Source organism: Zootoca vivipara, chromosome 2 (assembly GCF_965207765.1).
Source record: "Zootoca vivipara chromosome 2, rZooViv2.hap1.1, whole genome shotgun sequence".
In the NCBI taxonomy this organism is placed as follows: Eukaryota; Metazoa; Chordata; class Lepidosauria; order Squamata; family Lacertidae; genus Zootoca; species Zootoca vivipara.
In genome coordinates, this window is record NC_142584.1 from 28530273 (window position 1) to 28547504 (window position 17232).

The following is a 17232-nucleotide window of genomic DNA, read 5'->3' on the forward strand; positions in this document are numbered from 1 at the left end:
GGAGCTAGGGCTAAAATAAGGATGGAGCTATGTACAGGCATTGGCGGGCTTACATGTATATGTATGTATGTATGTATGTATGTATGTATGTATGTATGTATGTGTACACACACACACACACACACACACACACACACACACCATTCACAATACATTGCCAGGTCAAAAATTATCAAATGGGTAACACGATATGGATATATCAGTTTTGGACAATATATCACCCAGCCCTAGAGGAGGTGTAGGATGTTTTCCAGAGCATTTTAAAAATGAAAGTGACCTATTAGATCATTGTGTCAAAATTGTGTTCCAAGGTACAGAGGCAGTTGTCTTGTATGGAAGTCAGATCCTTGGTCCATTCAGCTTCCTGATCTCCAGGGTTTCAGACCTCTCCCAGATCTACCTGGAGGTGCAAAGGATCTAAGCTTGGACATTCTGCATGCAAACACAGGTTTCTTTCTATTAAGTGTTCTATCATTTCAACATGCTTAACATTCAATTTGTCTTGAACCCCATCGGAAAATATCCTACCGTACAACTTCCCCTAGGCTACATCTTTCATCTATCAACTGCTTTGAAACTCCCAACTCAAAACTGTTCAACCCTAGATCTACTTTTGATTGAAGGCCATGCATACTGCATCTCATGAATGTGAGGGGTCTTCAAACAGGCCAATGCTGAACATAATTCTTCTCTGAGGTTAGAGGTCTTTGTAATGTTTCTATTCCTATTTGCTTTCCAGCACACACAAACCATCCCTGTAGTTCTAAATAACTTCAAGTGTCTTTTCATAAGTCAGGAATGCTGCCCGAAGGGCTAAGCTACACATTAAAAAGGAGGTATATGTTGTATCACCTATGAGACGGTACCACCTTGAGTGTGAAGGTGGGAGACTGCATGATTCAGTGACCATATACCCCCAATCTAGCAGAAAGCTCCAGAGCAGAACAAGAGTTCTAGCCTTTCCTTCTCCAGAAATGCACTAGCTTCCTATCTACAGAGTCTGATATGGGGGAAGCATTTAGATATACAACAATCAGTCTTTACAGCCAAGTGGCAGAGGCTTTGTTGATCACATGCTCACACTCATATGTTAACAGGCTGACCAAAAGAGTACTACAACATGAATATGTATTATACAACCTAGAATGTATTTTATCTTTTATGTCATGCAACACCTTACTGTCTATGTTTCCCAAAATATATCTACCATAGTCCTGTATTCTGTTCAAGAATGTCCGTCAAGCCAGGTATCACTCAATACTTTTTCTTCCCTATCATCAACTCAGCTTTCCCAATTAGAAAGGTCATCCTGAACTTTTAGCCTCGTTTAATAATCCCTTCCAGTTTTTCAAAGGACCTGCAGGTTTTCTTTAAAGGTGTACTTGTCCAGTCGACTGAGTAATTAAGATGAAGGCTGCAGCTTCACTGAACAGGAAAAGGAATAATGGGAGGCAAGGAAAGTACATGAAATAGGCAGAGCCAAGAAAGAGCCCTGCAAAATTCAGGTGTGGGGCAGAACAAAAGCAGTAGCTGGCTCTGTACAGCTGCTTTCGTCTCCAGATTAAGATGGAAGCCTCCCAAGCGCTCGTGCCGCGTGAGGACAAGGCCATGCTGTCTCTTCTGCCATGCCATTAAGGCAGAGGTAGTTCTCAAGAGCTGGTGATCCAGTTCTATGAGCAGCTCCCAGGCTTGTCAAGCTCACTTTATCAGCATTTAAAGGCTATTTCCATACTGGCACTGTGCCCCACTGGCTTTGCCCTTTGGGCTTCTCAGCATGAAGTCTAAATACTGGGCTGCTGGACGTGCTGCAAAGCCAGCTTGAAAGACTTTGTGCCACGTGACTGTTCTCAGGTTTCGTGTGATTCGTGCTGCGGGGATCACCTCACATGGATGCCTGTCTCAAAAACAAAATGCAAAAAAGGAAGGGAAAAAAAAGAATTACCTTAACTTTGCCCTCCAAGAACTTGTTGCAGAAGTCCCTGATGTTTTCTGGAGTCAGCTCTTCTGAATCTGGCTTGTACTTGGTCATTTCCTCCTCCAGGGTAATGAGGCGGATGGCAGGGCACTCCTCTTTCTTGAGGCCAAAGAACTCTAAGATCCTCTGGTTATCGCCGTGGTCACTGTCTATAAAGATGAACAAGATCTTGGCGGAGGAGAAAGGAAGAACAGTGGAATCGAGGCATTAGACAAATGCATGGCACAGGCAAGAAACTAGCTATTTAAGTCCTCCCTCAGTAACTTTTCTTTCTCCTGCCACCCTAATTGTGTTTCATGCCCAACTATAGGCCTAAAGCAAATTCTTGTCCGCTGTTGTCAAGTACCTAGCTCAGTGGTTTTCAACCTTTTTGATTCCACGGCTCCCTTAACCAACCACATTCTTTCTGCAGATTCCCTGGGGGAGTCACTTACACCAGGGTTCCACTACAGGACTCATCAGTGGGGACTCCCCCATTCTGTCCCTTTGCTTCACACACCCCATTCTTTTCCTGTCATCTGTCCTGAATGTTCTTCAGAATAAAAGAGAGATGATGCAGGAAGATATGAGCTTGCAAGTTAATGAAAGGGTGCCCCCCCAGGGCTCCCCTGAACATTCCTCAAGTCTCCCCAGGCTGTTTCAGTGCAACCAGTGACCAGGCTTATTCCATTCAAATTGTCACCTGATTGCTGGGGCTATTCAGGAGCAGTCTATGCTGAAGCAGCTTGTGCTACTTTTCATGTTACTTATCTATACTGTATTCTGAAACTCCTATGATCCTAATCCATGTCCTCCCTGAGGAGCAGCAATATTAGAACTGTAAGTGCCAGTGTTCATCACCTGGGAAGCCCGGGGAGCGAAGAAAGGATTTTAAATATGTCACATCCTGGTCCTCACCTTCCCTTTGAAGCTCTCGGCTGCTTTTTTGAAGTTATCCAGTTTTCCCTGGTAGTCTGTAACACTCTTGGGCAGGAACAACAGGATGTGGGTCTTGATCTCTCCTCCAAAGATTTTGGGTGCAGTCTGTGGAAGAACAAATAGATGGATGCTAGGACCAAGAGTGTTACCAGGTTGCCAAGATTATGCAAACTCCCCCCCCTCATTTACAGTTAATTCTACCGTGTTTCCCCCTTTTTAAGACACCGTCTTATATTTATTTTTCCTTAAAAAAACACACTATGGCTTATTTTCAGGGGATGTCTTGTTTTTTTATGGTACAGCAATCTACATTTATTCGATTTATTTTTTTAAAAAACGCCCAGATCAGATGGCCCCAAAAAATAAAGACGTGCCGCTACTGCTGCGTCGTTTCCTTCTAAATGCACAACAGAGGAGGCTGCAGAGTCCCAGCCACTTGCAGCGCGATCCTATGGCTCCTAACTCAGAAGAAAGCCCCGTGGAGTTCAGCGGGGCTCTGACAGCCAGGGACCAGCTTTGGCTGCGATCCTGCTGCCGCTGCCGCCGCCGCCGCACACATTTCCCCTGGGGGTAAAGCGCGCCACTGAATGCACAGGATGGCACTGTGCGCGAGCGAGGGGACGAAAGTTAACTGACCCAAACGGCAGATCCCCAAACCAAAGCGCACAGTCGGATCAAATGCCTGCGCCTCCTTTTGTGCATTGCTTCCTCCCTCCAGCTCCGCAAGAGGGTTAAAGGCAATAGGGCAGCCCAATCCTGTGCAGAGTGAACCTCCATCCGCCCGCGCTTCAGTGTGCGGGACCCGGGAGCGGGAGACGCTGCAGCGAGGAGAAGAGGCAGCGATGGCAAAGGGGGAGGAGGAGGAGGCGGGGGAGGAGGAGGCGGAGGCGGTGGAAGTGGCTTCGGCTTCACCTCCTTTCCTCCCTCGCAAGGCTTCTCAGGAGCCCCGGCGCTAGGCAGAACCTTGGGCCCGGGAGCCGCCGGCCAGCACTCACCAAAGGGAAAGGACCCAGCGTGCCGGCGACGTGCGCTCTGCACCAGGGCCACGATCCTCGCCCCCATCTCCTCCAGCCTCCCTACTCGCCCTTCCATGTTGGATGCCTTGCAGAAACTTCGCTTCTGTAGGTGCAGAGTTGCAGCCGGACGCTGAGTGCCGCTTCCCGGCTCCCCCCCCCTGCGGTTTCCCTGCGGTCTGCCTCGATCCGAGGCCAATCAGGCTCCCACATTGCTTCGTTCGATCACCTTGAAAAAAATCAAAGCGGGGAAATGGCGTGGGCGGCCGCCGCTTTTGCTCTCTTTTCATCCAGTTCTTCCTCGTTTTCACTCAGGTTCTTCAGCTTTCCTTTAATTGCTGCTGCTGCCGCCGCCATTGCTATTGTGCTTTTTACAGCAGAGTGGATCCGGCGGCCTGCCGGGTCGGCGCCGATCAGCGCTGCGCTGAGCACCGGATCGAGGAAGTGGCCTGCAGGGTCGGCGCCCAGCAGCGCCACACGGAACACCACCTCCTCAATCCAGCACGGCGCTGCTGGACGCTGACCCTGCAGACCGGCTCCTCGATCCAGCACTCTGCGCGGCGCTGCTGGGCGCCGACCCTGCAGGTAGACCTATGGCTTATTTTCGGGGTATGTCTTAAATTTTACAAAGTTTAAAAATCCTGCCCTGGCTTATATTATGACTACGGCTTAAAAAGGGGGAAACACTTAGTACTTAGTATAATTTGTCTGGTTAGCATTCTGCACTCCTGACTGGTAAACACAGATCAAGGCGTGGATTAGGTCACCCAGCCAACCAACCCTGCCTTGCTAGAGAGCCACTTCCATACCTGTTCAGTGAATTCAATCACCAAGGGCAGCTGGTTTGATTTGATGAAGTTCAACAGATTCTCTTTTGTTATCTCCCCTTCATAGTTGTTACGTCCTTCATCAAACTGGAAACAAGCACAAAGGGACCCGTGAGAATAAATCAAGCTGACTTACAGTTGAGATCAATCAAAAGTTACAGTTGGGTCATCAGCCAACAGGTTATGGGCAGATTGAGTGTATGCCACAATTCTACAGGCATGCAGAATTTGGTATTGAGTAAATCATTCTGTTTCCTGAACACGTCGGTGGTGGTTTAGGTTTCTAACCCTTATGTCTATGAAAAAATGTGTGCAAGTATGTAGGACTAAAGGCTGGCATAGCAAAACCGAGAATGGCTCAGTTCACATTCAATGCTAAGCCAAGCTAGGGCTTAGCTTGAACACACCTGACTACCAGGGATGAAACTGTGGCCATTTTGGTCCTCCTCCAGTCCTTCTGTAAACCAAAGACTGGTTCAGGCTCACGTGTTATCCAAACCTGGGCTTCGATTCTTCTGGTGTGTGAACCACGAACTCTGGTTCAAACACAACACTGAGCCAAATCACGACTTAGCTCACAGCAAATGCAGCAGGAGAAGCAGAGAAGCAAAACAGCTCTCTCCAGTAGCCCACATGCCATGTCATAGCTTGGACTAGTATTACATATATAGCAGGTCAATAGTCTGAGGAATGGAACTTTAGGGCCCAACATTTATCTTCTGTCACAGTCAGGCTATTATTCAGATTTATGTAAAAAAAGCAGACATGAAGTCCAGCTTGGTTTCTATCCATCATTTATCCAATTTTTACAAGTACAGAATACACAATCCTGATAGTTATATCTGTAGGGCTCCGACTGACACAAACTACGGTGCACATTTCACACTGCAAGCAAGGCACAAAATTTCTCAAGTTAAATTCCAGGGTAGAATCTCCGCCAAAGCTCTCATCTTACTAACAAGCTAGGATTCAAGGCTCCATAGGAGTAAACAGTGCAGTGACTAGAAAGAAGTTTGGCACTAAGCGGATTGCCAGATTCTTGCTATATACCTACTACCTCCAAAGGGGTTTCATCAATACTCTATAATATTTTAAATATACAACTCTCAAGAGTCACAGAAGCAGGTTCTTCATTTCCTGGTAGGCAACAGGTTGTGCAGGTCTTGCTGGAAGCAAATATATTCATCTGATCAACAGAACCACCAAAAGGGAGGCAGTGTCCTAGGCAGCAGCACACAACATGGAACCAGTAAATATATAGCAGTTTACTCAGAGGACATCACATCCCTGCAGGGCTATTGTTAGCCAAGCAGGAACAGAAGTCAGAAAAGCACGCTATCATTCCTCTGCCAGGAATAATTTTGCTGCAGAGCAACACCTATTACTGTCCAGGTTCTCAAAATCTTTCCTGGCACCCTGGAAAGGGGCAGGGAGTAACAGGCATAGGAGAATCAAGGTTATCCAACCAAGAAGACATCAAGGGGAAGCAGTGATCCCATTGGTTGGGCTCCCTAGCGACACAACTCTGGGGGACGGACACATAGGTCACTGTTTGAGTAACTTTCCAGGAAAGTTATACAAAGAAATCTACTTCAAGACAACATGAAGTCTATGCAAAAGACAAGGAAAACAAAAAGCAAAGTTGGGTAGTTGTAGTGCTGTGTTCAAATGTCACCTTAGCCATGAACTCAATAGGTAGCCTTAGGTAAGCCAGTATTCCCTCAGACACCATATATATAGTAAGACTGTAAGAGCTACCTGCCTCCACATTAGCAAGTTAACCAAAAATGCTGTCGGCACATTCAGAAGTGCTTTATAAAATGCCAGTTTTTAATACAACCTATCCCTCAAGAACAGTTTATTAGAATGCACCTGGGTAGGAGGCACAAGTCAGCGGTCAGAAAGAAATAAAATTTGAAAATGTGCAGCCTTACCAGGGACTAGATGTTCTACGGTTTTGCCAATAGCACTTCTGCTTGTTTATGTGTGCTACATAGGACTTCTAATAAACCGGCTCCTGGCCTTCATGCACCTCCAGTGAGAAACATTTAGAACAGGCTTCCTCAACCTTGGCCCTCCAGATGTTTTTGGCCTACAACTCCCATGATCCCTAGCTAGCAGGACCAGTGGTTAGGGATGATGGGAATTGTAGTCTCAAAACATCTGGAGGGCCGAGGTTGAGGAAGCCTGATTTAGAACCTACCAGCTCTGCTTTTACTATACCCTGTAATCTTAGCAGAAACTAGCCAACTTAAAGACACCTCAGGATGCAATCTTGCCACAGTCCAGAAGATGCTTAGTGCCACTCTCACCAGCCCAAAGTTTAGAAGGCTGCTTCAATTAACTAGGCCTGCTAGTGGAAGACCATACAAAGACTTTGCGAGCATAACAGGGCTTTACTCCACTCGACTCAGGTAGCGGGATGTGTGAGTGTGGACAACCCCCGGAACAACATGTGGGGAGGGAGGGAAAGAGGCAGGTCATTTTATCAAGCAAGCAGAAATTATCGTGCTGACAGAGCTATCTGCTTAGCGCTACATTGAATTCCTCCCAGTGCTTCACCACTTAACAGCTGCAGGGGCATTTCATGTCCTGTCCAATTCGGTAACTGCTTACACTTCAGCGGACAGTTTTGTCTCATTCCAAGCAATATTCCCTGGCATCAGTGAGGTCACTTCATGACACTCAAGCTCTATGGGGGTCATGTGCAAATGTGGGAGGAACAGATTCAAGTGTAGCATCTGGTGAAAGTTTGTTTCATTTTGGTTGGAAGCAAAAAATAAAATAAAAATGGCAGCACCAAAGAGTTAACCGGGTAAAAATTCAAGCGTTTGACAGGTATGCAACTGAAGAGTTCAGAAGCTTAGCAAGTGTCTTTTTGGCAACTAAAAGGGATTTGTTTTTACTTTGGCTGGTTGAAGTCTCAACAGCTCCAAGACTGAGGAGCAAGAAAAGGAGAATAAGAGTGAGGAAAATTCTAAGCAACTCAGAGAAACACCCCCTTTAGATAGAAGAGCTGGCCAATCAGAAATTTACCTCCTACCCTTTAACAAAAGTGCTGGCTAAACACAACTTCCCCAACCCCTTAAAAGCAAGTTTTCAGCTTAACATGCCAAACACTTGAAGGTGGAAAAGCCAGTCTGAAGCAGGAAGAATTGACCTTAAAGAGGCAGTCAGGGTGTAATCTACAGGCTATAGATGCCTTTATAGCAGGAGAGAGCATGTGCTGCTCTACTCTTCTCATGTGGAGAGAAGGGTATGGTCACTGTGGGGTCTCCGTCCACTTTGTAATGGTGCTCATTCCCACTATCAAAAGTCAATACCCACAACTACAGTAAATTCTGGAGGAATCTGGAGTCTGATATTTCCTCCCTTAATGGTTGCTCTGTTGAGGGCCCCATACCTTTTGGGCAAACCACTTTTGCAACCTAAATATCAACAATGGCATGAGTGGTTGCAACACAAAGCAGGGGTGCTTCCCCCCCCCAACAAGTGTCCCTGTTTGGAAGTTTTCCCCCCCTAAACTACCTCCTCCATTCTGGTTCTCTAACATCTGAACAGGCCAAGCTATTATATTAACAACGTTAACTTGCTGAGTAAGCTAATGAGACTTCTTCCTGTTCTGCTTTCACAATCCATCCAGTGTGCTTGGTTTCCACCAACAAGCTCAGCAGTGGAAAGACTGGTTTTGTTCCAGAGAACTGAAACTTAAGTGGCAATGAGACTTGCTGCCAATCATTAAGATTCTCTTGCCTTAATCATCTATATTGACCTTGAAAACAAAAGCCCGGCACCAGTTCCTCTTCACACTACCACTTCAGTTGTGATACTAGAAGTACCCTTTGAGGAAGCAACTGGGTTTTACAGGCTAAAGCCCATGCACTCTTAGGATATAAGAGCCCTTCCAGGGGGGAGGGGGAAGCTGTTGAGAAAAAAACTGAAGTGGTTTCCAATTTCCTCCTTCAAATCAAGTTTTTAGAGCACTATTTAGACCCGTGTGAACTTTCTACCAATACAGTAACAGTGTAGGTGGATGTGGAACAGTAACATATTGGGGAAGCAGAGTGCAGCCAGCCAGACTTAGCACATAATGGGAATATTTTGCACCACTCACCTTCTTAAAAAGGGCAACTCCATCTTTGCTGAGCTGGTATTTGGCAAAGACATCGCTGTTGGAAGAGATCCCAAAAGGAATGTCATCAATGGACTCTGCTGCCAACAAGAACTGCTTGGCAGCATCAGATTCTGCATCCTAACGGAAAGAAGAAAGATTTTTAAAGTTTTAAATACTCCATACCATGCCTTGATTTGATGCATGTTGCTTACTCAGTGATGCAAGAACAATGAATAGCCAAGATGGGATAAAGAAATGGGCATCATACTCTAGCTGTAATTTCCCTGTGCCCACTAATTCCCCTACCCACTGAAATTTGGCATGATTGATTCTACTGTAACCAATTGAACAGGTTGTGGTTTGCGATGCCCACAAGTTTCTCTGCTTTGCAAGTTTATTTATTCTATTTTTATCCCACATTCCCCCTAGGAACTGAAGGTGCCATATATGGTGCTCCTCTTCCCCAATGGGAGGTAGGTTGGGTTAAGAGACTGCCTAGGCTCAGGTCACCCAGGGAATTTTGTGCTAGACTGCCCATGGACCCAAACAGGCTAGTGAGCCCTGGTTTAATTTCTTCCCAGATAAAGGCCTCCAAAGGAGGTCAGCTAAAAGCAGCAATAACCAAGTGAAGCACTCTACCTTGAAGAACCCAATCACAGCAACTTCACTGGATTCCACCAGCTTCTCAGCAGCAGCTACATCTGCCAGGGTAGTGGCTGCTGGGCCTGTGCGTTTCTTCAACCAGTTGACAATGTCATCTGCTTCCCTGCCAGCTGCATTAGGGGGAAAATGACACATCAGAATCTCTCTCACGTTTAAGTTGGAGCACTTGATCTAATCACCCCAAGTGGAAACTCCCATTATTTCCTGGTTCAGAGAGCAAAGAGTTTCTGCTCACCTTTCTAGAGAAGAGAAGCCACCATCTTCTCTTACCCCTTTACCTTCCAAGACCAAGATGCCACCAGAAGGTGCTATTGAGCACAAAGCTGCTTTACTTGGTGCAAAAAACATTTCATAGTAACTTTTAATAGCATGCTGTTTCTATCACCACATTGGCTCATGTATATTTAGAGCTTTGGTCACATTATAATATCACTGATACAAAATGTTTTTCATGCTGAAGAATACCACAAAATGGTTGAGTGAAGGAAAAAAAACAGGAAGCAAGATTTTCTACCATAGTATCCAAGCTTAAAAGCAACTAATAGGTTTTTCAATGCTGTTAAAATTAGATCTGTATTTCTAATTCTTGGGAGGCTCCACCCAAAACTAGCTGCCTTCAGAATCTGCTTTAAGCACATCTTGCACTGATTATATACAATGCAAGATAAGTTACTATGCCAATCTCTACTTCAAAATTCCCCAAATGTAAATAATACGAATTGCCCTACAGAAAGATTCCTATAGGCAGGAGGGTAGATACCTGCTCACTGTGACCATCACCCTCATGCAGGGGTGACAAGTGGGGCTGTAGCCTTCCTGGAGCTTGGGGGTGGCGGTGCAGAAACTGTCCCAGTTTTATTGAGCATTATTGATGAAACAACAGGAAAGAGCTGTAAGCTTTGAAGAGGGAAGTTAGGAACAGCCACCACCTTCACCTTCCACTGCCTTGCCTCCTTCACTCCCAAAGTTTGCAGCAGGACAGGGGAGCAGCAAGCGATTGCCCATGACCTCCTGCAGTGCAAGCTCTGGGATAAGACCACCACCCTATGCACACTTACCTGGGAGTAAACCCCACTGAAAACAATGGGACATATAAAAACATGCAGAGGACTGCACTGAAGGGGAGGGGCTAGATCCTGGAAAATATGTGTTTTGGCTTGGCTAGCCAGGTTAGGTGAAGCTGGTACTGGGGACAGAGCCCTGCTTTCCTTACTTGCACATGGCCAAGTAGTCTGAGAAACAGAAGGGGTGTGTACTCACTCTAGGCAGCCCTCAAAACTCTGCTGGACCAAGCTATACACCCACCCACCCCAAGTCGAGAATGATGCCCAAAGAATTCAGTTCAAGATGTAGGTAGGAGATAGCTTATTACAGCTTTTACCACACGAGAAAGAAAACATATAAACAAGCCTGTAACATTTAATGCATATATTGATACAGCAACCAGGGGGTGGGTTATTGCTTTTTGTTTGTTACTATGCAATGCATTTTTGTGTTTTGATACTGTTAACTGCCCTGTGATCCTTGGATGAAGGGTAGTTTGGAAATTAAATAAATAAAATAAACCTGTTAATTTTTTATATGCAGAAGGTAATAACTAACTTTACCAGCACTCAAAGCAGCTGCACAGCTTGCCTTTCAAGAAAGCCAAAATCAGAGGCAGGATAGTCATACCTGTGGGAAAACTTATCCTACATGTGGCTTCTGTGGCTGCTGCAAGCTCCTCTTCCCATACAACTGCAAGCACTTCTTCCCCTACAATTGAAAGCTCATCTTCCCCTGCAACTGAAATCTCATCTTCCCCTGCAACTGAAAGCCCTTCTTCCCCTATAACTGAAAGCACTTTTTCCCCTACAACTGGAAGCTCATCTTTATCTAAGAATGAGGGACTGGCCATTCTGTAGTGTTGCCCTCTCAATGTAGTTTTTCACCAGCCCAAAAAAAGTCAATAGCTGAAGACCATTCAGCTTCCTAAATGCGGAGACTCTTCTGCCTATTTCTAGGTGGCAGGCTCCTAAGGGAGGAGGGATTCTTTCCAACTGTCACCATGGAATCTTGGGAGAGAATCAGCAGCAATGTCTAAGGAACAGGATTCTTACATCATTGTTCCCCCCCCCCACAACTTCTGAACCTTCCATCAGCCACCACTACCTTTTAAAAACTTAAGTATTGTTTGTTATTTTGACCTGTCTGGTTTTCCTTTTTTTAATATGACTAGGAGTTTCAGTAACTCTTTACCTTCAACCACAGGCCTTCCATTATGATATCTGGGTTAGGGGAAAGTATGCTACAATCAGCATAACCAACCATTCAGAATGATCAGGCCTGTTGATCAGCTGTCTGCCAGTAGCTTTGGTGATAAAGAAGTTTGTCTAACACTTCTATCATCCAAATACATGGCACAATCACAGAATCATAGAATTGTAGAGTTGAGAGTGACCCTGGGGTTTATCTAATCTGATCTCCTGTAAGGCAAGAATCTCAACAAAAGCATTCAGACGAAGGACATGTCCCTGCCCCAAGGCTCTTACCATTTAGAAACAGATAAAGCATGCAAAGGAACGGAAGGGAAAGAGGGATGGGGTAAACATGGGAAGAATTGCATTTCAGTTATATGTATTAAAGGCTTAGTTGCAATGGTGCATTAGGAGTAGGGGTCTGTCAAAAGCTTCATGAAAAAGGTCATTTTGCAAATGGTTATGTAGGAAGGGTTTTGGGAGGCAGTTCAAGTCACAACGTACAGTCATTGAAGAAGCAGAAGACCGCTAGATGACCAAAGCATGGAGGAGCTGGCCAAGCAAAAGAGACAGGGAAAGAGATGTGGGAGGATGTGCCAGCAGTCAGGCAAGAGGGTCAAAGTTACTGAGAGCTTTGAAGCTGAATCAGGGAGGACTCAAAGGCAACATAGCGCTGCAAGGGTATTTCTATGATCAGAATAGTTTTACCACGAGTTCTGTATACAGTGGTACCGTGTTTCCCCTTTTTTAAGACACCGTCTTATAACTTTTTTCCCTCAAAAAAACACACAGTGGCTTATTTTCAGGGGGTGTCTTTTTTTTTTAAAAAAGTGCTGGTACAACTGGGACCCACTGGCTCAGGACGCTCAGTGCTCTCTTCTGCGCGCTGCTGGGCGCGTTGTTGGCGCTGCCAGTTCCGAGCGCCTGCAGGGTGGGGTGGGGGTGGCAGTGCTTTAAACCCCCAACCCTGTAGAAAGCAATGGAAGTTATGGACCGTAACAATCCTTAAGAGGCGCAGGTCTTAAAAAACCCCTGGTATCACCCTTGAAGCACAGCCTTCCAAAGTCAGGGGGGAAGAGGTCTGTTTAGACAAAGGAAAGGATCGGGGGTGATTCTGTGCCCTGGGACCCACAGAACTACTTTAAAAATCCCAACCTGGGGGGGGGGGGTCAAATAGTGAAGCCCCATAGCCCTGTAGCAACAGAAGGCATATTCTGAAGCACCCGAGCTGTTCGGTTCCATAAAAAATCCAGGAATTGTAAAATTAACAACAATAATAGGGGGGCACTCTATCCAAAGAGTTAAGAAGGAATGGGAAAGTGTTGAGTTATATATGGAAAAATATGGAAAGGAAAGTTAGTTAAAGATAAAAAATAAATAATTATCGCAAGGGAAAAAATAACATCATAAAGGGTAATAATATTAAATATAAAATAGACAACACAACAGAAAAAGCAAGTATATGACTAAATGAGATCGCACAGGAGTGAGGGAAGTGGGGAGAGAGGGAGGGGGGGGTAAGGAAAGGAAGGAGGCAATGGTTGGAGGAGGGTATAGGGGGATGAATTAAAGGAAAATTAAGACTGAGAAGCGCATGGTTTTTGTTTTTTAAAGATGCAAAGGCTTGCAATCAGCCAAAGTATAGAGCCCAACTTCCAGGAGACTGCGATCTACTTGCGGATTTATAAACTGGAGGTGATCTACCCCCGTTTTATTGGTGTTCAGGTCAGAGTTGTTTTTAGAGAGAGGAAATATCCCATTTTTGAGGTTAAAGTAAAAGTTCCTGACCTTTTTTTTATAATGAGGAAATGCTGCTAAAACTCCGTTCTTCATTCCACGAAGGGGAGAGGGGCCGGGGCCGGGTGCTCAAAGACAAAAGAAATGGAAAAGGAGATAGCGATCAAATGCAGCCTCCTGGGGATCAATGCAGCCACCGGGAGAGGCAGGGGCTGCAGCCGAGTGCTGCTTCGCAAACAAACGGGGGAAAGTGCTTAGAACCCAGAGAATCCAGCTGAAAAACACGAAGCAGCAACAGCAATTGCACACACACCATCCCAAGCCAGCACAGTAACCAAGTCCCAAAAGCAAGAAAGGACTCAGCAAACACTGCTGCGGCCGGCGTTGCTGCTGCTGACTCGGGGAGCTCAGTGCTCTCTTCCGCACAGCGCCTATCACTATGGCTTATTTTCCGGGTACGGTTTATATTTCTCAAATGCTTAGAAATGCTGCTATGGCTTATTTTATGACTACGCCTTAAAAAGGGGGAAACACGGTACCTCTACTTACGAATTTAATGCGTTCCGAACGCACATTTGTAAGTCGAATCCCATAGGAATGCATTGGGAGAAAAAATTCGTAAGTCAAAGCAACCCTATCTAAAAATTCGTAAGTAGAAAAAATCCTATCTAAACTGCATCCAAGATGGCGGACGGAGCTCCATTCGTAAGTAGAGGTACCACTGTATAGGCAAGACAATCAAGTCCAGAGAGCAGAAGGCTGGATGGATCAGAGGTTTTTTGCTGAGGCACAACAGGGAGGAGAGTGCAGGTAATGTTATAAAGCAGCCTTATTCATCCGCATGTCCTACAGATACTGCTAGACTTCCACCTCAACCCCATTTTCCAACAAGTAACACATGGTAGAAAAATCTGTTACTATTTTTATCATTTATGACATGCTAGTGCCTATGCTTCTGTGTTTTTAAATGCAACTGCAGGTGCATGCTTGTCTCAGTTACACAAAACTGGGAATATGAAATATTTGAAAAACTCATTTAATTTTGATGCAACTTCAAAAAATAGGACATCCATTTTATACATAGGAAAGAGCCTGAAATAGATTCATTCTAGTGAATGAATGGCTATGACTGAGCAGTGACATGAGCTCAGTGCCTTGAGTCATAGACTTCTCCTTCAAGGCTAGAATGCTGTTCAGAATACAGACACTGAAATAATAATTGCTTAATAGATTTATTGCCTTTGGTTGTAGCCCTATCTACCTCTCCTTGGCAGGAAGTCTCACTGACCTCCATGGAGCTTACTACTGAATAGATATACACAGAATTGGGCTGTAAGGAATAAACAATGGTGAGGGAGGGTATTACATACAGCAAACTGCTCCAAGAGCATTTGTGATTCCAACATATACAAAGCAGGGAACAGATATATCCTAAGGGCAACTATTAAAAAGCAACACCAACGTGTCCTTAATTTGTGTCAGAGAAGTTCTAAGCTAGGAATGTGAAACCATGGTGCCTTATTCCTATTTAACAGATTATCCTTGTCTTTCTAGTGACTAACAGCACTGCATACAAGGACAAAGTTGAAAGTCCTCTACAAACAAACATTTTTCCGTGGGACTATTTAGCAGAGACCTTTTGAACTGGTGGAATATATATACAACATGAACAAACAGCTTAAAGGAGGCAGAGAACCATATTTGAACAACATGAAGTGAATGACAACAGTTTAGGCATCAAAACCAAAAAGTATCCTCTTGTGTCACTTTTGCTTTATGTTCCAGGTTTGGTCCCCCACCTCAATTCACATGTTCCAGACTTTTTAACCATTACCATAGTCTCACCTGTGTATTCTTTAGGGGATGATTTATCGCCATTCTTGAAGAATTTGATAGTAGGGTAGCCTCGAACACCAAACTGTTGGGCAAGCTCTGATTCTTCTGTTGCATCCACCTTGGCCAGCCTGATTTCTGAGTTGTCAGATTTCAATTTTGCTGCCGCCTTCACATACTCAGGGGCCAGCGCTTTACAGTGACCACACCAGGGTGCATCTGAAAAAGAGAAGTACTTAGTATCAAAGCAATTACCGTGCAGCCCTCCCACATTGATACTTTATATCAACAGGAATGTACCCACAACAACAAAACATTCCATGCAGATCGCATCCAAGTGACAGGTGGGGGTGAAAATTATGGCAAGGAAAGCTTCACCGTTGACTGATGTGTACTGTAGTATTATAAACAGCACCTTTCCTATCACAAAATCCTAACATTTTCTTCACCTATTACTTTACAAGCAGTCTTCTGCAGTGGAAAAACAATGAGTAGGCAAGACAATGAGGAAGTCTAGACAATCTAGAAAAGCAAGAGACAGGCTTAATCCTTTGGTACAATACTGTTGATCACTTGATGCAAATCTCTCCTCAGTGCATAGTTCAAGGTTTCTTGTCCTGCATTGCCCTCAGCAACAACCTGCAACTAGCACAGCACATCCAACCTTGGGAGTCTTCCAAGACTCAACTGAAGCCTCTCAACTTTACTGGCACGCCCCTTCCAACAGTACTCCTGGTGCTATTGCAATGCCACCAACAGACATAACTTGACACAATGCAGAACTGCTTTCCCCAATACTTCAGAGAGGTGCATTTCAGACGCACTTTGCACTCTTAAAAAACCTTCAGCGGATCCCTGTGCTCTCCTGCATCAGACACTACCAGCATCTCATAGCCAACTCGTAAGCATCTACGTATACCCCTATTTTTAAGGCTGAAAATATAGGGCAACCGTAGCACCGGCCCATTCCATGCATCCGGGACACGCCAACAGCAAAAGACGAGAAAACGCCTGCAGGCCCCTCTTTGGGGTGACACAGACATCACCGCAGCCGGCGCACGCCAGTTCTCGCAAGTTCCCTTCTCACGTGAACAGTGTAACGTCTGGCTAGGCAGGGGTTGTTTCCCTAATGGCGGGGGAGGGGACCGTTAACGTGAAAAAGCCTGTTCCCCATCCCTCCCTAAAGGGTCACGAACAGGGAGATCCCAATCTCAGTCCCCCCCTCCCACCCGGCCGGCCTTCCCTCTCCACCCTCATCCGCGCTCCTCCACTCACAGAACTCCACCAGGATGTTCGGGTGCTGCTCCAACGCCCGCTCGAAGTTGGCCGTCTTGAGCACCAGGACGCCCTCGTCCTCCTCGATATCTGCGTCGCCGGCCAGGCAGGCCCGTCCCAGGAAGAGCAGGCAGAGGAGCGGAGACAAGAGCAGAGCGGTCTTCATGGCGGCGCTGACAATGACGGCAGGATCCCAGGCGAAGAGACCGGACCACGAAGAGGCGCCGCAAAAGAGAACACTCCGCGCCCGCCTCCCGCTTTATAAACCCGCCCTCTCCCCGCTGCGTCTATCGCCCATTGGCTGCTTCCGCCCTCCTACGCTTCAGCTCCCATTGAACTGGCGAGGAGCCTAGTGCCGCCCTCCGGTCCTGGATTGGTCAGCTTTAAAGGTCGCGTCGCCTTTCCTTTCCCACTTCCGAACAGCCGCGAGAGTTTCCTTTGCTCCGTGGGCTCTGATTGGCCGTACCGACCTCTCCGGTGAGTGCGATTGGATAACGCGGCCGCTCCTAGACCCTCAGACTAGCCGTTTCTGATTGGTTGACCTCAACGAAACTACCTCCCCTCCCCGCCTACTTTCGCCTCTCTTCTTTGGAACGTGGCATTCGAGAGACACGCCCGCCTTGCGCGGCGCATGCGTGTT

The 17232-nt window shown here is 45.9% G+C and overlaps 1 protein-coding gene across 1 annotated transcript in view; it reads right to left on the minus strand.

The window, feature by feature from the left end:
- The window catches only part of P4HB (prolyl 4-hydroxylase subunit beta), a 22310-nt gene extending 5499 nt beyond the window's left edge, over positions 1-16811 (minus strand). The window contains exons 1-7 of the mRNA XM_035104251.3: positions 16593-16811; positions 15330-15536; positions 9487-9620; positions 8848-8985; positions 4716-4820; positions 2873-2998; positions 1943-2143 (exon numbers count right to left, since the gene is read on the minus strand). Of these exons, the coding sequence (XP_034960142.2) occupies positions 1943-2143; positions 2873-2998; positions 4716-4820; positions 8848-8985; positions 9487-9620; positions 15330-15536; positions 16593-16758 (1077 nt within the window). The 5' untranslated portion in view covers positions 16759-16811. The remainder of the gene's footprint in view (positions 1-1942; positions 2144-2872; positions 2999-4715; positions 4821-8847; positions 8986-9486; positions 9621-15329; positions 15537-16592) is intronic.
- Positions 16812-17232: the final 421 nt, after the last annotated feature.